Here is a 23,768-nt window from a genome sequence, read left to right on the forward strand (position 1 = left end):
TGGAAAGGATGTTTCTTCTTGCAAGTGAGTCCAGAACTAGGTGACACTTTAAAAAAATTAGGTGTTGCCCTTTTAGGACGGAGATGAAGAGAATATTTTTCTCTCTGAGGGTTGTATAACTTTGGAATTCTCTGTCTCAGAAGGCAGGGTCATTGGATATTTTTAAGGTGGAAGCAAATGGATTCCCTTGCCTAACAAGAATCTAAGCTATCGGGGGCAGATGGGAATGAGGAATTAGAAATAAACAGATCAGTCATGATCTTATTGAAAGGCGGAGCAAGCTCAAGGGACCATAGAATCATAGAATCTACAGTGCAGAGGGAGGCCATTTGGCCTATCGAGCCTGCACTGACAACAATCCCACCCAGGTGCTGTCCAATCCTCGTAGCCCCACTTATTTACTCTTCTAATCCCCCTGACATTAAGGAGCAATTTAGCATGGCCGAATCAATCAAACCCCTGCACATCTTTGGACTGCAGGAGGAAACCGGAGCACCCAGAGGAAACCCATGCAGACACGGGTAGAACGTGCAAAGTCAACGGAAGTTGGAATTGAACCCGGGTCCCTGGCACTGAGAGGCAGCAGTGCTAACCACTGTGCAATTGTGCTGACCAGATGGCTTACTTATAGAGTCATAGAGGTTAACAGCATGGAAACAGGCCCTTCAGCCCAACTTTTTTTTAAAAAGCCCCTAAACTAATCCCAATTGCCCGCATTTGGCCCATATTCCTCTATACCCATCGTACCCATGTAACTATCTAAATGCTTTTTAAAAGATAAAATTGCACCCGTCTCTACTACTACCTCTGGCAGCTTGTTCCAGACACTCACCACCCTCTGTGTGAAAAAATTGCCCCTCTGGACACTTTTGTATCTCTCCCCTCTCATCTTAAACCTATGCCCTCTAGTTTTAGACTCCCCTACCTTTGTTGTATGAACTCGTATGTTGTATGAACATATAACCCCAAATGTTTGTGTCTTATCTTAGGGCACATGACCAACCGGAAGAATGTGAAATCACACGAAAAGATGTTGGACATGTATCCCAACATAATCATGCACTTGGCTAATATTTCGGTTGGCAGGCTCATGTGGGAGTTGGCAGCATACCCACTGACAATTAATCAGCCAGTTAAGGCAATTAAAAGGACAATTGACTGGAGTTCCCCGTGTGGTTTTTAAATCGGCGCATGGGCAACACAAAGAGACAGCCATTCTGTTTTTACACTTTTCTTACCCAAGTGTGGAATAAAGGTGATCTGGAGCATTGGCTATGAGAGTTGTTTGGAGTTCAGGTGAAAGTTTGCTGTTGCTTTTCTTGAGATCTCAGACGGTTCCTCTGTTTTCTTCTGAAATATTTGCTTTCTTAATCTAGTTCGGAGGACTCTTGTTTTATCAACTCTGTTTATTTTTTTTCTGCTCAGTTCAACCTTCAGGGCACGGGCGGTGTCATCTGCATTTCAAATGCTGGAGAGTGTATATTCCGCTGGGGGTACCTCCGCTGAGGAGGGAGAGAGGGGAAGAAGGGAGAGAAGGCCAGTCGTCTGCAGACAACATGGCAAGGAGAGACTTGTTGGAGGAGAGTTGCAGGGCCAGCAGGGAGAGCAATATGGACAGCACCACAGAAGAGGCCACTGTCCTGCTGCCAGAATGTGCAGGCAGCAAAACCAACCCCCTCTACATGTCCAATAGCCAGTGCTGAAGAGACTCCGCCCCTCTAGGGACATTGTGACATCATTATGTCACATGATTGGGCTGGAGATCATCTCCACCTGTGTAGGTGGACATTCAATGCCAATCGCTCTGAAGGTCACAGTAGCCCTAAATTTTTATGGATGCGGATCAATCCAGGGATCTGTGGGGGTCTGTGTGGAGTGTTCATAGCTGCATCAAACTCGTAACTGATGCTCTGTTCAGATGGGTCTGCACATATATTCTTTCATTACCAGATGGACCAAGCCAGTCAGGCTGAGTGAGCCAGAGACTTTTCAGCTATTACTGGGTTCCTTGCATCCAAAGTGACATGTGGCCATCAAGCCTCCGTGGGTCAGCCGGGTGCCTTAAGGATTAGGAAAAGTTACCACTCCATGAACATGCAAACAGTATACAACACAGGATCCAGATTCTTCAAGTCTGTGCAAGATACCCAGGCACCTCTCATAATGCATATGTTTTACGACACTCCCAGATGCCAAGGCTGTTCGTAGCTCCAGCTCAGCTGGATGGTTGGCTGCTGAGTGTCAAAGGGTATCCATTGAAAAGGTGGCCACTCTGGCATCCTAGGCCAGAGGCGGAAGAGAGGTACAATCAGTGTCATACCTCCATAAGGGCAGTGGTTGAGAGGACAATAGGGCTACTGAAGATGAGGTTCCACTGCCTAAACCATTGCAATATCCCCCAGAGTGAGTGTCCCTTATTGTCATGGCCTGCTGTGCTCTGCACAATCTGGCACTGACAAGGGAGGCCCATTTGGGGATGAGAATACCGAGACATCTCTACATGCCTTAGAGGAAGGCTCTACAGGTAGATCTGATGAGGAGGTGGGGGCAGGGTCAGGAGGGGGAGGCAGATATGATGAACCTTCAAGGAGGCAGGGACACAGGGACGCATTAATCCAACACTCCTTCAGGTAGACTGCCGTGGGTTAGCTTCCACCTCAGTGCAAGGGCACTGCCCCCTTCACACACATTTCCCCATTGGACCCAGTGCTTAACAAGCTTCTGGGCCTGTCAGCAGCACTAAGCCTATGACTGGCCCTTAGTTAGTCAGCCAGCGTGAAATCGCGGGTCAGTTGTAATAACAGCCAGAAGCGGAAATCGCAGCTGCTTCTGGGCCAGCCAATCACACGTGCACAATGTGCGCAAAATTCAGGCCCATGTCTCTCTGTGTCTGTACCCCTTTAAAATTGTAACTTTTATTGCCTATTGCCTCGCCTCCTCCATTTTGTGCTCAAGTATTTGGGGAGAGTGCGATCCACTGATCCACAGACTCAATAAGTGGAATTGGGTGTTACACCAATAACACATGAAACAAACTAAAATTTGCCAATATTTTCTAAGATCAATGTTTAGAATTCAAACAAGAATGATTTCAAAATACAGAGCTCATCCATACTGACAAAGTTCAATGCAAAATTGAGGACATTTTAACACATCAGAAGTGGCAGCTAATCTTGAATACAAGGTATTTCAGACTGTCTTCATTAAATTAGATCATGCTTAATAAATATTAAAATCCCTGCCTAAAATGATAAGTTCTGGTCATTTCACAAATTGATTGTCTCGAACAAAAAGGTACATGTATAGCTGGAATGTAAAAAGGTAAAAATGCTGCATTATATCGTTCACTAACTATGTCAAACTTATCTCTTCAGGAAAATTTTTCACTTCAATGTCTGACACATTAAGATGTGAATGCAAGCAGAAAACAATCAATTACACTAAGTATCCAGTTATTGTACTTCCAGAAAACATTCAAATAATTTGCACAATTCTGAGCACAAAAGCTGGCATACCAGTCACACCCACACAAAAAAAATCCAATTAAATCGCCTTCTCATAAAGACATGCACAAAGGATTTCATGGCACCTGCATCTTGTTAAATTAATGTTACCAGATTAAATAAAGTTTTAAAATATGGCTTCATCCAAAGAGAAACGGGCACTTTCCTCTGACATAATCTGATACTAGCTTGTGCCATCACAATTTCTCACACAACAAGCTCTTGGTCTGAAATAAGCAATGAGACAAAAGGCACTGCTCTGCATTTCCAGATAGCCAATTCCTTCAGTGGCCAAAGCACATGCGTACATAAAATTACTCTGAACGTGCAGCAGATAAACAGGCCATTTCATCCAACTGGGTGCAATGCTGGTACTTATATGGTTCTCTTCTTATCCTACTTCATTTAACTCTTTTAGCATGCCCTTCCAAACCTTGCTCCCTCAAATACTTAACTAGCTTCTCCTTAAATACATCTACACTAGTCACCCCAACTACTCCATGGTGGCAGCAAATTCCACATTCCAATACTCTCTGTGTAACATAGTTTCTTATTGAATTTATACCTATGTTATGGTTTAGGTCAGAAAGTCCAAAGTAATATATGGAGTTGACCTGGATCATAAGTTTTGCCTCTTGAATTTGGCTCGGATAAGCATGATATGTTTCACTTCAGGTATGATTCAAATGACCCACGAGGAAGCTTTTATCAAACAAAATTTATTTAAGAATATAGTTAACATGTAGAAGAAGAAAATTAGTAAGAACTTTTATCAATTACAAATAAGAAACAGAACAACCACTATAATGTATAATCCTTAATGAACATATCTAATGTGTTCCAATCAAACCAATCCCATAGACAAAAGACCCTTTTCACAGGTTTAACACAGCAAAAACTAATGCTCACATGATATTGGCCTCGAGACCTTTGGATGAAGTCTGCAGTTCTCTGGATAGACTCAGACCAATTTGAAGTCAGAACAGCTTCCCAGACCAGGGACTCGAGGCAAGCCAACAACAGCAGATTTTCTACTCCAGGAAAGCTATCAACTAAACAGCAGAATTTCCCAAAACCAGGGAGAGAGAGAGAGAGATATTGTTTTCAGTCTTGATATCCATTCCCTTCTAAACTAAAACACTGCTGCTACCCAAACAGAAAAAACCTTGAATTCCCTCGGAAGGCAAAAAAACCTGGTCAGAACCCACGAACTTCCTCCTAACAATGCAGGGCCATAAAACCAATCCCAGAGTAAATGTACACAACCCCTATTTAAGCTATTGAAGTAGCAATAAAAGGACAATTCCAGTCAAGTCAGTAACAAATGACATCAGCTGAGGCAATGCAGCGTAAGTAAACACTAAAGCTGTGAAAGCTGCAGGGATCAGGACTAAAAAAAAGCTTTCTTAAAGGTACACTATCACACCTAGGAACAGGTTGCTTACTTGCCTTTGATCAAAATGAATAAATCGCAGTCGTTATACATTTTTCCAACATTCTATAGCCTCAGTAAGAATACTGCTTCATACATTTGAGATATATTTTTCAGAACATATGATCCAGAACTTAATCACTGAAATTCACCAATTCCTTCAGCCCAAATTCTGGTGATTCGGTAGGGCCCACCTCAGGCTGGCTAATTAAGCATGTTTGAAAAAGTAATGAAAAGTTAAGCTAAGTTCTGACTCAACCATTTCAAGTGTTCGCTCCAATCTTTCAGTACTGTGCAAAGCTAAAATCTAAGTGAAAATGCTCTTCACTAATCAATTCTAGAGTATGTGTTATAATTAGATACATGCAGAAACAGAATGAACAACAGAAGTGCTTTCACAAATACTTTCATACCTAATGTATTATAGCTACATGCTGTGCATTACAGGACACACCTTTGTGAGGCCTGGCCAGAAAAAAAAATGAATCAACAATAGAAAGGAGAGTAAAACAGGAAGGAAAAACAGAAAATGCTGGAGAAACTCAGCAAGTATGATATTATCTGTGGAGAGAGAATAGAGCCAACGTTTCGAGTCAGGCTGACCCTTCGTCAGAAGGCAAGCTCTGACGGAGGATCATCCTGACTCAAAATATTGGTTCTATTCTCCCTTGGGACGCACAAAGCCATGTTGACTCTCCCTAATAAGTCCCTGTCTATCCAAATATTTGTAGATCCTATCCCTTATCACACCTTCCAATAACTTGCCCACCACCGACGTCAAACTTACTGGCCTATAATTTCCTGGATTTCTTTTGGAACCTTTTTTAAACAATGGAACAACATGAGCCACCCTCCAATCATCCGGCACCTCCCCGTGAATACTGACATTTTAAATATGTCTGCCAGGGCCCCTGCAAGTTCAACACTAGCTTCCCTCAAGGTCCGTGTGAATACCCTGTCCGGTCCTGGGGATTTATCCACTCTGATTTGCCTCAAGACAGCAAGCACCTCCTCCCCTTTAATCTGTAAAGGTTCCATGACCTTCCTACCTGTTTACCCTATTTCCGTAGACTCCATGCCCGTTTCCTCAGTAAATACGGATGCAAAAAAACCATTTAGTATCTCCCCCATCTCTTTTGGTTCGATACACAGTCTACCATTCTGGTCTTCAAGAGGACCAATTTTATCCCTCACTATCCTTTTGCTCCAAACATACCTATAGAAGCTCTTTGGACTTTCCTTCACTCTGTCTGCCAAAGCAACCTCATGTCTTCTTTTAGCCCTCCTGATTTCCCTCTTAAGTAGCTTCTTGCACTTTTTATACTCCTCGAGCATCTGATCTGTTCCTTGCTGCCTGTACATTTCATACAACTCTCTCTTCCTCTTAATCAGTGTTACAATCTCACTCGAGAACCAAGATTCCTTATTCCTATTTACTTTGCCTTTAATCCTGACAGGAACATACAAACTCTGCACTCTCAAAGTTTCTCCTTTGAAGGCCTCCCACTTTCCATTTACATCCTTACCAGAGAACAGCCTGTGCCAATCCACACGGTCAGAACATTGAATACAGGAGTTGGAATGTCTTGTTGAAATTGTACAAGACATTGGTAAGGCCACACTTGGAACACTGTGTGCAATTATGGTCACCCTATTCTAGAAAGGATATTATTAAACTAGAAAGAGTGCAGAAAAGATTTACTAGGATGCTACCAGGACTTGATGGATTGAGTTATAAGGAGAGGCTGGATAGACTGGGACTTTTTTTCTCTGGAGCATAGGAAGCTGAGGGGTGATCTTATAGAGATCTATAAAATAATGAGGGGCATAGATTAACTAGATAGTCAATATCTTTTCCCAAAGGTAGGGGAGTCTAAAACGAGAGGGCATAGGTTTAAGGTGAGAGGGGAGAGATACAAAAGTGTCCAGAGGGGCAATTTTTTCATACAGAGGGTGGTGAGTGTCTGGAACAAGCTGCCAGAGGTAGCAGTGGAGGCGGGTACAATTTTGTCTTTTAAAAAGCATTTAGATAGTTACATGGGTACGATGGCTATAGAGGAATATGGGCCAAATGCGGGCAATTGGGATTAGCTTAGGGGTTTTTAAAAAAAGGGCGGCATGGACAAGTTGGGCTGAAGGGCCTGTTTCCATGCTGTAAACCTCTATGACTCTATGACTCAAAATACTGGATCTCCATCCTGAACAGAACTGTGAGAGTACCTATACAAAATGGACCGCAGTAATTCAAAAAAGTGCTCATCATATCCCATAAATTAATTCTTTAAAAAAAAATTAGCTGAGTTGCTCTTGCAGAGAGCTGTAAAGAACAATGATTGCTTTGATAACAAGATTTTTTTCATTCGAGTTAAGGTGGTCTCAAATACTTCTCATTTGAGGCATCAGCTTCACCACTGATGACCACTTCAAGCTTTTATGAACAACCATTTGTAATAGCTTGCTTTAAGTCGCCAAAAAACTGGACAATACATGTTTTGAAATAGTTCAGATTTCATAATGTTTGATATACTGTGAGCACCAGTACATACATTTCAATTGGTAAAGTGTCCACGTTCTTATCTCCAGGGTAAAGCCCATTGTGTCTTGAAAGATGCACCCGATATACCGAGTACAAACATCAAATAAGTGACAAACAGCCCAACATACAGATGTGCTGTTTGAGAGAGAACATAAAAATACCTGCAGGAAGCAAACACTCCAGAGGAACAAACATATCATCTGTAGCAGCCATCAATGTGGACTTTGAAGTTCTGCCTTAGTGACTCTGCAACAAAAACATAATAGAGTAGTGACAACCACATTAAATGATGTTTCAGATATATGAATTGTAAGCAGTAATGATTAACCAAAATCAACTTCACCAGATAGGTAAGTGCTTTTGATCAAATATGGCCATACATCAGCTGATGTTTATGATGCCATTAGAGCATCATATACTCAACTACAATGCAATTTGCTATGTACATTCAATGCCAATACAGCTATGATATGAACCATCACCACTGTGTGTCTTAGCTGGAGGACATAAGATGGTAAGTGCAGGGAAGGTAGCATAAATTGGTTCCTTTAATCTAGTGAGAACAGGATGATATGTTTCACCCACTTTGCCTTCCAGTTGGGAACACCATGTAGGAAATGCAAGGAGGATGTAATTCTACATGGCTAGGTAGAGCGATAAGGCCATCCTGACTCAAAGGATACAACCTATAGGTAGATGTTTATGACCAAGCCAGGGACAGGGACAGGAGGAGATAACAACCTGCTTAGCAAAAATAACTATTGATCCCACCCAAGGCCATGAATGACGAAGTAGCTATTCGTCCCCGAGGTGCCTAACTGCTGATCACACAGATACCCTCACTGTGACTAATAGCCACTTCAATTGGATCAAGGGGATAATGTATGTAATCAATAGCCCTTAGGATTGGATTGTGTCTGGCCGAGGTGGGTTGAGTGACTGTATGAAAGTTGTTGATTTTCTTTTCCTCATGTAGAGTTGCATTTGGGCTCGCCCTGTGACTTCTTCCCCGGCATGAGAGCTCAATAAACTGTTTGTGATTGGAACACACCCAAGTGTGGAATTTGAACTCATTCACGCTAACAATGAGTTACCCTGACCAACATCTGTTAAAGTGACACAGTTAATGTTGGGACTAGTATTAGTGGAATTTTACAAAATATTTTGTTCACTGTTACAACCAGTATTGGGAGGAGTGTGCAGTTTGATTAGCCCCACTATTCCACAGGTAACACCATTAGTTTAAAAGTTTGATTCACTCATCAAAATGGTGAATTATTTACCTTCAAAGCTGTTACCCAAGAGTCAGAGACTTTAACAGGCTTCTTTCATTCAATGAACATTAAACTTATTACTTTATTGTAAAACCGTCCAAGTCAAATAAAAAGGCAAAGCTTAATTGACATACCGTACGAAGCAACTAATTATGCTAATTACGCTTTCAAAACACTCAAAGTCTTATATACAGACACACACACACACACACACAAACACCAGAAAAAAAGAAAATAAAGACAGAGGAATTTAAAGATTAAAAGTCAATGATTCAAGGAAAAAGGAAAAAGGGTAGAGTCTCGGAAATGGTGTGTCTCGGTTATTCGGTTGGTCTCTCAGTGCTGATCTGTGAAATAATTGATATCTCTTGCACTGGTTTTCAAGCAGACTCAAGGAATACCTGTACATACTCAATACCATCACATACAGCAATTTAAGAGCAGCTTCTACTCACTTCTGGCTCTGGGCTGCAAAAAGCCTGCTGCCTTCTTTTCGTGTGCAGCTGGTCCTTCTCAAAGCAAAACAAAACCAACTTTTAAATGCAGTCTTCCAGGCGTGCTTTCTTCAGGACTATAAATTACCACGTGATTCCTTTTGAACGCAGTCCACAGGGAGCAAGAGGTTTCCAGCTTTTTTGAAACTGCTTAATTACTTTATTTTGTAAATAGGTATCACGTCCATGAAAAGCAATCAGAGTTCCTTGCATCAATCCTTTCAGGGACAGTGTCTTTTAAAATACAAATTCTTCCAGAAGGTTTTTAGTCATGAAGATGGATCATTTTCTCTGATTAAAATATTCATAACATGACCCACCAGTGCAAAGATGAGTTAAAAGAAGCTTTACATAAAGACTCCAGTTCTCGCTCCAGGTAACTCAAAAAAGTTCTTTTGCCAAGAAACAACAGCCAATGAGTATTTTCAATCATCCTAATCCTAGAGCCTTGTGACAGAAACCCAGTTTCTTATGCATCCAAGTCTATTTTATACATGAAAAAGCAATTGCATGCACGCTTTAAGGCATCAAGCATTTTAACGTACACAGTGGGACTGGGACAGTTGAACCTACTGACCAACAGACTCCAATAAGGCTGTTCTTGGGCAGAAGACTGGAGGACGTTTCAATGTCTCCACTTAGCTTGGTGGACCCTGCCGTTACAGGGAAGCAATACTCGGTGTCCAACATAATCCAGATCCACCTAATTTTGCAGGAAACCTGATATATCATGGCAAAACATATGTGGGCCAACAAAAGCCACCATGAAGCACCACATGCCTGATAATGTTGTGAAATGGATATGGGAAATAACACCTAACGGGATTATCCCAATGGTCATATGGTTATCACAGTTAATGGAAAGAAATCAATTTTTTAAGGCAGAATCTATCAGAATCGTAGAAGAGGAAGGACACAATGAATTTCTAGAGCTCTGGGTCTTGGCAAGTGAAGGCATGACAACCAATGGTGGAACAATTAAAATCAGGACTGCTCATTATTATGTATGATTCGAAAATAAGCATGGAATGGCAACCAGATGAAAAGTGTCTATTGAAGACAAGGGGAAAACATCTGAGAACAACAAAACTCCCATGCAAGAAAGGCAATCATACATTCCCAGGAACACAGGCTTCATTTTGTTTCATCTCGATGGAATTATGTAAGGCACTGCTAACAATGTTACAACACATCAAATTAACAGTTTGATGCAACATGAGAACTTGAAGGCTGCGGCTTGGTTTGGACAGCCAATCCCACTGACATCATTAAGCCTTAAAACATGCAACAACTTCACAGAAGCATCGTGTGAAATGCTGCAGGATAATGAAAACACAGAGAAAAATTTAATACTAGGAAACCATGAATGGTGGAAAGTTGTGTATGTTGCTGGTCCAGTAATCCATATTTTTAGATAATTCCAAATTCAAGTCACAGCCTTAATCTGGAATAAAAAGATGGTTTTGTAATGGTAAAGATGAAACTGGCATAATTTAATAAAAACTTATCTGGTTCATTAACTTCCTTTGAGGAAGAAATCTGCCTTCTTTACTTGTCTTAGTTCTGACCAGACCCACAATAAAGTTGTCTCTTACTTGTCCACTGCTACAGACTAGCACCCCATTCAATTATATTAAAACATCACAAAAAAGTCTAACAATAATACCAGATGCACCACGCAAATCAACACTAAACACAACAAGGTCGACACTGCAAAATCATCCTCATTAATGTTTGGGAACTTGTATGAAAGTTGGAAGAGCTGTCCCAAATACTCAACAAGCAACATCCTCACATAGTCACACCCTTAGATTAATATCTTTCAGCACATTTCCCCAATTCCTCCATCACCACGTCTGGGTATGTCATGATCTACCGACAGGGCAGACACACCAAGAGTCATAGCACAATCATGGTGTACAATCATGAGATAGTAGTCCTGCAAGTTCTTAATATTGACTTTGGACCCCATGAAGTGTCACACCATTAGGTCAAACCAGGGCAAAAAAACTCTCTTGCTGATTATCACTTGTCACCCTCACTCAGCTGTTGAATCAGTACTCTTCCATGTTGAACCCAATGTGGAAGAAGCACTAAAGGGAGACAGGCACAGAATGTACTCTGGATGAGTATCTTGAATGTTCGCTGCCAGGAATGACTCAGCAGCATTGACCGAGTGGACTGAGGACATAGCTTCCACATTGGGCAAAATAGATGGTAAGAACATAAGAACATAAGAAATAGGAGCAGGAGTAGGCCATCTAGCCCCTCGAGCCTGCCCCGCCATTCAATAAGATCATGGCTGATCTGACGTGGATCAGTACCACTTACCCGCCTGATCCCCATAACCCTTAATTCCCCTACCGATCAGGAATCCATCCATCCGCGCTTTAAACATATTCAGCGAGGTAGCCTCCACCACCTCAGTGGGCAGAGAATTCCAGAGATTCACCACCCTCTGGGAGAAGAAGTTCCTCCTCAACTCTGTCTTAAACCGACCCCCCTTTATTTTGAGGCTGTGTCCTCTAGTTTTAACTTCCTTACTAAGTGGAAAGAATCTCTCCGCCTCCACCCTATCCAGCCCCCGCATTATCTTATAAGTCTCCATAAGATCCCCCCTCATCCTTCTAAACTCCAACGAGTACAAACCCAATCTCCTCAGCCTCTCCTCATAATCCAAACCCCTCATCTCCGGTATCAACCTGATGAACCTTCTCTGCACTCCCTCCAATGCCAATATATCCTTCCTCATATAAGGGGACCAATACTGCACACAGTATTCCAGCTGCGGCCTCACCAATGCCCTGTACAGGTGCATCAAGACATCCCTGCTTTTATATTCTATCCCCCTCGCGATATAGGCCAACATCCCATTTGCCTTCTTGATCACCTGTTGTACCTGCAGACTGGGCTTTTGCGTCTCATGCACAAGGACCCCCAGGTCCCTTTGCACGGTAGCATGTTTTAATTTGTTTCCATTGAGATAGTAATCCCATTTGTTATTATTTCCTCCAAAGTGTATAACCTCGCATTTATCAACGTTATACTCCATTTGCCATATCCTCGCCCACTCACTCAGCCTGTCCAAATCTCTCTGCAGATCTTCTCCGTCCTCCACACGATTCACTTTTCCACTTATCTTTGTGTCGTCTGCAAACTTCGTTACCCTACACTCCGCCCCCTCCTCCAGATCATCTATATAAATGGTAAATAGTTGCGGTCCGAGTACCGATCCCTGCGGCACGCCACTAGTTACCTTCCTCCAACCGGAAAAACACCCATTTATTCCGACTCTTTGCTTCCTGTCGGATAGCCAGTCCCCAATCCACTTTAACACACTACCCCCAACTCCGTGTGCCCTAATCTTCTTCAGCAGCCTTTTATGGGGCACCTTATCAAACGCCTTTTGGAAATCCAAAAACACCGCATCCACCGGTTCTCCTCCATCAACCACCCTAGTCACATCTTCATAAAAATCCAACATGTTCGTCAAGCACGACTTTCCCCTCATGAATCCATGCTGCGTCTGATTGATCGAACCATTTCTATCCAGATGCCCTGCTATCTCCTCTTTAATAATGGATTCCAGCATTTTCCCTACTACAGACGTTAAGCTGACCGGCCTATAGTTACCCGCCTTTTGTCTCCTTTTTTTAAACAGCGGCGTAACATTAGCCGTTTTCCAATCAACCGGCACTACCCCAGAATGCAACGAGTTTTGATAAATAATCACTAACGCATCCACTATTACCTCTGACATTTCTTTCAATACCCTGGGATGCATTCCATCCGGACCCGGGGACTTGTCCACCTTCAGTCCCATTAGTCTACCCAGCACTGCCTCTCTGGTAACATTAATTGTATTAAGTATTTCTCCTGCTGCCAACCCTCTATCGTTAATATTTGGCAAACTATTTGTGTCCTCCACCGTGAAGACCGACACAAAAAACTTATTTAAAGACTCAGCCATATCCTCATTTCCCACTATTAACTCCCCCCTCTCGTCCTCCAAGGGTCCAACATTCACTCTAGCCACTCTATTCCTTTTTATATATATATATATATGCAAACAAACATGAGGGGGACAAATCTACTTAAACTCACTTTCACTAATCCACTTGTCATAGGCAAATTTATTCATGAACGTAATGCTTGGAGTGACTGCCTCACAAACCTTAAGGAGACAAGTTACATCTTCACTTTGAGGATATCCTCCACTCAGGTTGTGCAGCACTATCACTGTGCTGAATGGGATAGATTCAGTGCAGATGAGCTGCTCAAAACTGGACTTCCATGAGGTGCTCTGGGTCATCAGCAATGGCATTATATTTCACCACATTCTGTAACCTCATGCACCAGCATATCCCTCACTTCAATACCATCAAACCAAGAGAGCAATTCTGGTTCAATCAAGAATGTCAGAGAGCATTCCAGGAGGAACATCAGGAATACCTAAACCTGGGGAAGCTACAATACAAGACAACATGCATGCCAAACAATGGAAGCAGTATACGACAGTCGGAGCTAAGTGATCCCACAACCAACCGAGCAGATCAAAGCTGATCTGCAATCCTGCCACACACCGTTGCGAATGGTGGTGAGCAATTAAACAACTGGTGAAAGGAGGTGGTTCCATGAACATCCATTTCCTCAATGATGGCAGAGTCCAATATGTCAATGTAAAACAGAAGGCTAATGCAATTGTAACTGACTTCAGCCAGATGTGTTGAGTGGATGATATACCTCAAATGTATTCTGAGCTCCCCACCTTCACAGATGCCAGTCATCAGGCAATTTGATTCTCTCCACGTGATACAAGAAACAGCTGAGCACAGTGGAAATGGCTGAGGAATGGGACCTGACAACAGCTCAGCTTAAATGCTGAAGACATTTACTCCAGAGCTAGCTGTGTTCCTAGCCAAGCTGTTCCAGTACAGATATGATACTGGAATCTAATCAAGAATGTGAAACATTTTACTTGAATGTTCAGCTCACAAAAAACAGGACACATACTATCCCACCAATTACCAACAGTTTATTCTCAATCATCAATAAAGTGATGGGAGATATCATCAGCAGTGCTGTGAAGTGGCCTTCACTCAGCAATAACCTACTCACCAATGTTTACTTTGGCTTCCACCAGGGCTACTCAGCTCCAAACCTCTCACCTTCATCCTGACATGGACAAAAAAGCTGAACTTCAGAGGTGAGAGTAACTGCCCTTGACATCAAGGCAGCATTTAACAGAGTGTGGCATAAAGGAGCCCGAGCAGAATTGCAGTCACTGGGAATCGGAAGATACTCTCTACTGGTTGGAGTCATACCTAGCACTAAGAAAGGTGGTTGTAGTTGTTGGAAGTCAATCATCTCAGTCCAGAGACATCACGCAGGTATTTCTCAGGGTAGTGTCCAAGGCCTAACCATTTTCAGCTGCTTCACAAATGACCTTTCTTCCATCATAAGATCAGAAATGGGATGATCTTGATGATTACAGTGTTCTGTTCCATTCACAATTTTCCAGATAATGAAGCAGTCCATATCCAAATGCAGCAAGACCTGCGCAACATTCAGACTTGGGCTGATAAGTGGCAAGAAACATTTATGTCACATAAAATATCAGGAAATGACAATCTCCAACAAGAGAGAACTTAACCATCTCCCCTTGACATTCAATGGCATTACCAACATTGTATCCCTCACCATCAACATCCTGGGAGTTATTAATGACCAGAAACTGAACTGGATCATCTATTAAATTATTTGGTTATAAGAGCAGGTTTAGAGATTGGACATTCTACTATGAGTAACTCACCTCCTGACTCCCCAAAACCTGCCCATCATCTACACTACACACATCAGGAGTGTGATGGAAAAATCTGCGGTTGCCTGGGCGAGTACGACTCCAGTAACTCTCAAGTATCTCAATACCTTCCAGGACTAAGCAGTCCATGTGATTGGAACCCCATTCATCCACCACCTTGAGTACTCTCTCCCTCCACCATGCCTGAAGTTTATACCACCTACAAGATACACTGCAGCAACATGCTGAGGCTCCTTTGACAGCACCTCCCAAACCCAAAATCTCTACCACCTAGAAAGATAAGGACAACTGGAACATAATCTTCTGCAAGTACCCTCCAAGTCACATGGCTTATTTGGAAATATATTGCTGTTGCTGAGTTAAGATAACAAGGACACCTATGTCAGACTCCTATTTATTGACTACAACTCAGCCTTCAACACTATTATTCCCATGAAACTCATCTCCAAACTCCGTGGCCTGAGCCTCGACACCTCCCTCTACGACTGGATCCTGAACTTCCTAACTCACAGACCACAATCAGTAAGGATAGGCAACAACACCTCCTCCACGATCATCCTCAACACCGGTGCCCCACAAGGCTGTGTTCTCAGCCCACTCCTTATAACCTATGACTGTGTGGCCAGATTCCCCTCCAATTCGATTTTCAAGTTTCCTGATGACACCACCGTAGTGGGTCAGATCTCAAACAATAACGAGTACAGGGATGAGATAGAGAATCTGGTGAACTGGTGTGGCAACAATAATCTCTCCCTCAATATCAACAAAACGAAGGAGATCGCCATGACTTCAGGAAGTGTAGAGGAGAACATGCCCCTGTCTACATCAACAGGGACAAAGTAGAAAGGGTTGAGAGCTTCAGGTTTTTAGGTATCCAGATCACCAACAACCTGTCTTGGTCCCCCTATGCCGACACTATAGTTAAGAAAGCCCACCAACGCCTCTACTTTCTCAGAAGACTAAGGAAATTTAGCATGCCAGCTACGACTCTCACCAACGTTTACAGATGCACCATAGAAAGCATTATTTCTGGTTGTATCACAGCTTGGTATGGCTCCTGCTCTGCCCAAGACTGCAAGGAACTACAAAAGGTCCTGAATGTAGCCCAATCCATCACACAAACCAGCCTCCCATCCACTGACTCAGTCTACACTTCTCGCAACCTCGGCAAAGCAGCCAGCATAATTAAGGACCCCACGCACTCTGGACATTCTCTCTTCCACCTTCTTCCGTTGGGAAAAAAATACAAAAGTCTGAGGTTCACGTACCAACCGACTCAAGAGCAGCTTCTTCCCTGCTGCTGTCAGACTTTTGAATGGACTTACCTTGCATTAAGTTGATCTTTCTCTACACCCTAGCTATGACTGTAACACTACATTCTGCACTCTCTCATTTCCTTCTCTATGAACGGTATGCTTTGTCTGTATAGTGTGCAAGAAACAATACTGTATGTTAATACATGTGACAATAATAAATCAAATCAAATCAAAGATCCTGGATCTCCTTACCTAATAGCACTGTAGAAGCACCTACATCACAAAGACTGAAGTGGTTCAAGAAGGCAGCTCACCACTATCTATCTTCTCAAGAGTAACTAAAGATGAGTAATAAATGGTGGCCTTGCCATTAATGGCCACACCCTATGAATTAATTTTTAAAACTAAGTTTTCTTCATAGAGCTATTGAGTACAAAATGAACATTTCTAGTTCCAGTAGTAATCTCCAGTATATTATCAAAGTTCAGTTGATTCATTCCCTTAAGTATCTTGAATGTCTGAATAATATATTCCCTGAGCATTCTTTTCTCCAGAGTAAATAATACCAGGTTTTTCATCTTCTGCTCATAGCACAAATGCCTTAAGCTATCACTTCAATTGCAGTTTCATAGAATGACAGCGTTTGTACAGTAGTTCTTACTAACCTGGTTAGATATCCTCTGGAGTCTGCCAATGATCTATTCTTGGCCTCCTGCTTCTCATTTATATGTTGCCCCTCAGCAACAGCATCCACAGACAGAATGTCAGGTTCCACGAGCACGACAATGACACCAAGCTCAATCTCATTATCAACTCCACTGTGTTGTCAGCCTGCTTCCTGACATCCAGTCCAGTAAGAGCAGCAACTACCCCCAAATAAATACTGGAAAGATTGAAGCCATCACCTTGGCCTCACTAATTCCAGGGAGGCTGGTGAGGGAACAGTCATTTGCTCAGATTGAACCTGACTTGTGTTACTTGATCTGGAGGTGACTTTCCAACTCCAGATTCTCTTCATTGCACATCTGAGTTATTGTCCATCTTTGTCCTGCCTCAGTTCAAACTCTCATCCATGCTTTTGTTCCCGTCACTCTCAACTATCCCATGCTCCCTGGTAGTCATCCCACCTAACAAAAGCTTGAGCTCATCCAAAACTCGGTTAGCAATGCCTACTTTGCGCCAGGTCCCAGTCATCTTTCACTCCTGTGCTCACTGACCTACATGGGTGCTCGGTTCACCCTTACTGGGCTACCAACTCCTCTAATTGAAAATTCTCATCCCCACGTTCAAATTCCTCACCCCTCCCTATAATACATATACAACACAGTACCTTCCCATGACATATAATGGCAATGCCACCTTCGTGCCACACAGTCACCACTTCCAAAAAGAGAGTCAAACTGTTAGTGTGGAAAAGTGGCAAAGCACCTATGGCATAGTAAGCAAGTATATGTAGAGGAAGTTTAGATGTTTTTATGCATAAGTGTATTGATTGTATAATTATAAAATCCTCCAGAATGTACGTGTGAAACACTGGAGGATGACTAGCTGCTATATCAAACAATATAAATATCTTAAACTGTTTGACGAAAGCTGCAGTGTTAAAAAATCCAATACCATTGTGAGTGGTTGTAAGGTCAAGCTGGTGTCTGATTACTTGATCAGTAGGAGCCTCTGATGAATATATCAAACTACAAGGGTAGAACAAAACTACAGAGTCATGCCAAAATGTCCCAACAAAGCATGTGTGTCCTAGCTGGAGGACATAACATGATAAAGGCAAGGAAGATAGCATAATGGTTGCTTTAATCTAGTGAGAACAGTATGGTATGTTTGTTATAGAGTCAAAGGTTTACAGCATAGTAACAGGCCCTTCAGCCCAACTTGTCCATGCCACCCAGTTTTTAACCACTAAGTAGTCCCAAATGCCCGCATTTGGCCCAAATCCCTCTATACCCATCTTACCCATGTAACTGTCGAAATGCTTTTCAAAAGACAAAATTGTAAATCTACTACTGCCTCTGGCAGCTTGTTCCAGACACTCACCACCCTCTGAGTGAAAATATTGCCCCTCTGGACCCTTTTGTATCTCTCCCCTCTTACCTTAAACCTATGCCCTCTAGTTTTAGACTTCCCTACTTTTGGGAAAAGATGTTGACTGTCTACCTTATCTATGCCCCTCATTATTTTATAGACTGCTATAAGATCACCCCTAAGCCACCCACTTTGCATTCCAATTGGGACCACCACTTAGTAAATCCAAGATGGATATAATTCTCAAATAATGCTTTTGTCACATGGCTAGGTGGAGAGATAAGGCCATCCTGACTCAAAGGATACAACCCATTGTTAGATGTTTATAACCAAGCCAGGGACAAGAACAGGAGTAGATAATGACCTGCTTAACAGAGATACCCATTGATCCCACCTAAGGTTGTAATGACGAACTAGCTATTCGTTATCAAGGTGCTAATCACTCAGATACCCCCACAGTAACTAATAGCCACTTCAGTTGGATCAAGGGTATAATGTATGTAATCAATAGCCCTTAGGATTGAACATAAGAACTAGGAGCAGGAGTAGGCCATCTGGCCTCTCGAGCCTGCTCCGCCATTCAATAAGATCATGGTTGATCTTTTCGTGGACTCAGCTCCACTTACCCACACACTCACCATAATCCATAATTCCTTTACTGTTCAAAAATCTATCTATCTTTGTTTTAAAAACATTCAAAGAAATAGCCTCAACTGCTTCACTGGGCAGGGAATTCCACACATTCACAACCTTTTGGGTGAAGAAGTTCTTTCTCAACTCAGTCCTAAATTTGCTTTCCCTTATTTTGAGGCTATGCCCTTGTGTCCGGCCGAGATGGGTCGAGTAACCATATAAAAGTTGATGATTTTCTTTGCTCAGTGGAGTTGTATTTGGGCTTGCCCTGTGACTTCTCCCTGCTGGTGTGAGAGTTCAATAAGCTGTCTGACAATTGGAACAGACCCGAGTATAGAGTGACTCCTCTGATCTCATTCACGCTAACACTAACCATCTCCTCTTGATAATCGATGCTAAATTCCCTACCATCAACACCCTGGGGATCATTAATCAGAAGTTTAACTGGACAAGTCACATAAATGCTGTACTCACAGTAAAGAACACATCCTTAAGAGTGATCATGCATTTGTCCTTTTTCTCGTTGATATATGCATGTAAAAGTTTTAAATTTATTAGTCACAAGTAAGGCTTACATTAACACTGCAATGAAGATACTGTGAAATTCTAGTCGCCACAGTCCGGCACTTGTTCGTGTCAATGGACCTAACCAGCATGTCTTTCAGATTGTGGGAGGAAACCGGAGCAGCCGGAGGAAACCCATGCAGACATGGGGAGAATGTGCAAACTGCACACAGACAGTAACCGAAGCTGGGAATCGAACCCAGGTCCCTGGTGCTGTGGCGCAGCAGTGCTAGCCACGGCCGCCTCTCGTTGGTTCTGGATTATTAGCTCGGTTTGATTGGAAGCATTTGAAGTCTCTACATGCTGACATTTGTCTGCTTTTTTGCAAGTTTGTGTTTGCTTATTCCTTAGTTATTATGTAGTCTTTTTTAATGGTTAACTTTTTATCTTTATTTTATTCAAATTTTAAATAGAAGGTTTAGATGGGGGTTCAGACAGGACAGCGCATGCAGTGACCAAAATGGTACTGCGGACTCTCATTTTCCTGCACATTGAGAGCCTTAATTCTCTCCAGCAATGGTGAAGGTATCTCTCAGCTTCATCTTATGGCTGCAGTGTGTACCATCTACTGGTTGTGCAGCAACAACTCACAGCCAATCTGAGCTTCAAAATGCACAATTCTTCTTCTCAAAGGCCTCTGAATGTGGCTTTGTAAGTCTCAAGTACACCTCTATAGCCTCCAGAGTCTACTGTTTCAATGCGCTCCATGTCCAGCCTTCTTCAACAGCACCTTCCAAACTCAATTTCAATCATCTAGAAGGACAACAGTAGCAGATGCATGTTAACACCACATCCTACAAGTTTCCCCCAAAGTAATACACATCCTGATTTGGAAATACATCACCAATCTTTCATTATGACTGGGACCTACCGAACCGCATTTTGGACATACCAACACTACACGGACTGTGGCGCTTCAAGGTAGCTCATCACCAAGACCTTCTCGAGAGTGAATAGGGATGGACAATAAGTACTGGTTATATTCGTGATGCTCACACCCATGAATGAATTGTACTGCAACAGTTGTTAAGAAAGCCCACCAACGCCTTACTTTCTCAGAAGACTATGGAAATTCAGTATGTCCGCTACGACTTTCACCAATTTTTACAGATGTACCACAGAAAGCATCATTTCCAGATGTATCACAGTTTGGTATGGCTCCTGCTCTGGCCAAGACTGCAAGAAACTATAAAGGGATGTGAATGTAGCCCAGTCCATCACGCAAACCAGTCTCCTATCCATTGACTCCGTCGACAGTTCCCGCTGCCTTAGAAAAGCAGCCAGCATTATCAAGGACCCACACACCCCGGAGATACTCTCTTCCATCTTTTTCCATCGGGAAAAAGATACAAAAGTCTGAGATCACATACCAACCGACTTAAAAACAGCTTTCTGCCTGCTGCCATCAGACTTTTGAATGGACCTACCATATATTAAGTTGATCCTTCTCTACACTTTAGCTATGACTGTAACACCACGGCACGGTAGCGCAGTGGTTAGCACTGCTGCTTCACAGCTCCAGGGTCCCAGGTTCGATTCCCGGCTCGGGTCACTGTCTGTGTGGAGTTTGCACATTCTCCTCGTGTCTGCGTGGGTTTCCTCCGGGTGCTCCGGTTTCCTCCCACAGTCCAAAGATGTGCGGGTTAGGTTGATTGGCCCGGTTAAAAATTGCCCCTTAGAATCCTAAAATGTGTAGATTAGAGGGATAAGCGGGTAAATATGTGGGGGTAGGGTGGGATTGCGGTCGGTGCAGACTCGATGGGCCGAATGGCCTCCTTCTGCACTGTAGGGTTTCTATGATTTCTATGATTACCACATTGTGCACCCTTTCCTTTCCTTGTACTCTATGAATGGTACACTTTGTCTGTATAGTGTGCAAGGAACAATACTTTTCAATGTGTCCCACTATATGTGACAATAATAAAATCAAATCAAATCAGTTACTCATCTCCACTTGAAATGTTTACCAGATAAACTTGTCAAAATTGCCAGCAACGTCTCAAAGCAATCACCTCTGTCCTTACAAAGTACTTCACCTGGAGCATCCTCTTCCTCACCAAATCTCTTAAAAATACTGATGCTTCCTGGATCCAGGAAGGATGCCTCCATTCCTTCCTGGACATTCCAATTGAAATCATGCAATTAGGTTACCACTCCTCCTCCTGATCCCAGCTTTTAAATTGCTCTATAAAAGTTACAACTTACATTTATAGAATCATAGAACCATACAGTGCAGAAGGAGGCCACTCAATCGGCCCATCGAGTCTGCACCGACCACAATCCAACCCAGGCCCTATCCCCACAACCCCATGCATTTACCCTCGTCCCCCTGACACCAAGGGGCAATTTAGCCCGGTCAATCCACCTAATCCGCATATCTTTGGACGGTGGGAGGAAACCGGAGCACCCTGAGGAACTACACGTAGACACGGGGAGAATGTGCAAACTCCACACAGTGATCCAAGCAGGGAATCGAACCCGGGTCCCTGGTGCTGTGGGGCAGCAGTGCTAACCACTGTGCCACCGGTCTGCCTTCATGACAGTAGTGCATTATTGTTCCTCGCCTTTTTCAGCCTCTCTGCAGTCATTGGCATGGTCAACCACACCATTCCTTCCCAAGGTCTATCCAACATCTGGGTAAAATTGCCCTAATGTAGTTGCATTTACATCCATCCAATCATAGTCAGATCATTTTCATAATCTTTATTCTTTTCATCCCCTTACCATCACTTCAGGAATCTCCCCCCGTAAGCTCCATTCTTGATTCCTTCTGCCTCCTGCTCCAGCCTCTGCTTTTTGGCAACAACATTCACAACCATGAGTTTATCTTCCATGTGCACAATAATAGCATCTATATCTCTGCACTGTTTCTCTACATATTATAATAATTATAATTATTATAATTATTGTATTATAATACAATATTATAATGTATTTGTAATAATAATACATTATTAGTAATACTAATAATGTATTACAGGATACATTATTCCCCACAGCTTAACACTGGGAAGACTAAAGATCTCATCTTAAGCCACAGCGACAAGGCACATACCACTATTTCCCTCCCTGATCATAATTTGATGTTGAATCAGATAGTTTGCAGTCTCCCCATCTTATTCACCCAATCTGAGCTCCAAAATGCAAAATTCTTCTTCTCAAAGGCCTCTGAATGTGGCTTTGTAGGTCTCAAGTACACCTTTATAGCTTTATAGCAGAGTCTACTGTTTCAATATGCTTCTGTCTGGCCTTCCACTCCATCATTTCAGCTCATCCAAAATCCAGCTGAGTGGACTGTTCAATATCCTCATTGTCATTCCATCACCCCTTATCCTCACTGACCTACACTGACTTCATTCCTTCACACCTCAAGTGCCTTTATCTCTAACTACTATTCTTCACCCCTTCAAACATGGTTCTCCTCACTCGGGCCTTTTGTACACCATTTAAGCCCCATGAATTGGAATTCCTCCCCAAATCTCTATGATTGTCCATTTTTCACCGCACTTTGGATCTTTCAGAGTGGAGAAATGGCGAAGGCACCTGTGGCATGTTACAAGGTGTAAATAGACTTAGTTTAGATGTCAGTGTGCATCTATAGATATTGAATGTATAACTGTTCAATCCTTCAGGATGCATATTATTTATATATTATATCTATGTAGATAGATGGGTAGGTATACGTATATCCAATGGAGGGTTACGAGTTGCTATACTAAACAATTTAATACCTCAAAACATGCTGGCTGCTATATTAGACAATTTAATACCTCAAAACATGCTGGCTGCTACATTAAACTGCTTGAAGGGATGCAAAATGATATATTTAACACCATGGGTCTAATTACTTGACCAAATGTTAAAAGGGGTCTCTCACACTAATTACTAATGAATGCTTGATATTGAAATTGGAGAATGGCATAACAAGAGCAGGAAAACAGAGATTCACATGAATCTACTGAGAACAGGAAGGAATAGCTCACACATTTGATGCTTACAATTGGTACAATCTAGTGAAAACAGGATGACACAATTCACCCAATTAACATTTCAACAGGGAACCCAACCGAGTGGAAGCAAGGGAGGGTGTAACCCCCAGGTAAATGTTTATGTTCAAGCCAGCACACAGCCAGGCGGAGAGATCATACTGTGCAGAGGACACAATTCACAGACAAATGTTTATGCTTAAATCAGGGAAAGGAACATGTGAAGAGAAGAACC

General features: G+C 42.5%; 1 protein-coding gene across 6 annotated transcripts in view; it reads right to left on the bottom strand.

Moving 5' to 3' along the window:
* tpk1 (thiamin pyrophosphokinase 1) overlaps window positions 1-23,768 on the bottom strand; it is a 381,820-nt gene that overhangs the window by 291,363 nt on the left and 66,689 nt on the right. For 4 of the 6 annotated variants that reach the window (XM_078236390.1, XM_078236382.1, XM_078236417.1 and 1 more), the window contains one exon: window positions 7,633-7,717. In XM_078236390.1, the coding sequence (XP_078092516.1) occupies window positions 7,633-7,684 (52 nt within the window). In that variant the 5' untranslated portion in view covers window positions 7,685-7,717. Of the gene's footprint in view, window positions 1-1,238; window positions 1,433-7,632; window positions 7,718-9,200; window positions 9,335-23,768 lie in introns of those variants that run through there. The other 2 variants (XM_078236400.1, XM_078236426.1) reach the window with 2 other exon arrangements.

Source organism: Mustelus asterias, chromosome 2 (assembly GCF_964213995.1).
Source record: "Mustelus asterias chromosome 2, sMusAst1.hap1.1, whole genome shotgun sequence".
NCBI lineage: Eukaryota > Metazoa > Chordata > Chondrichthyes > Carcharhiniformes > Triakidae > Mustelus > Mustelus asterias.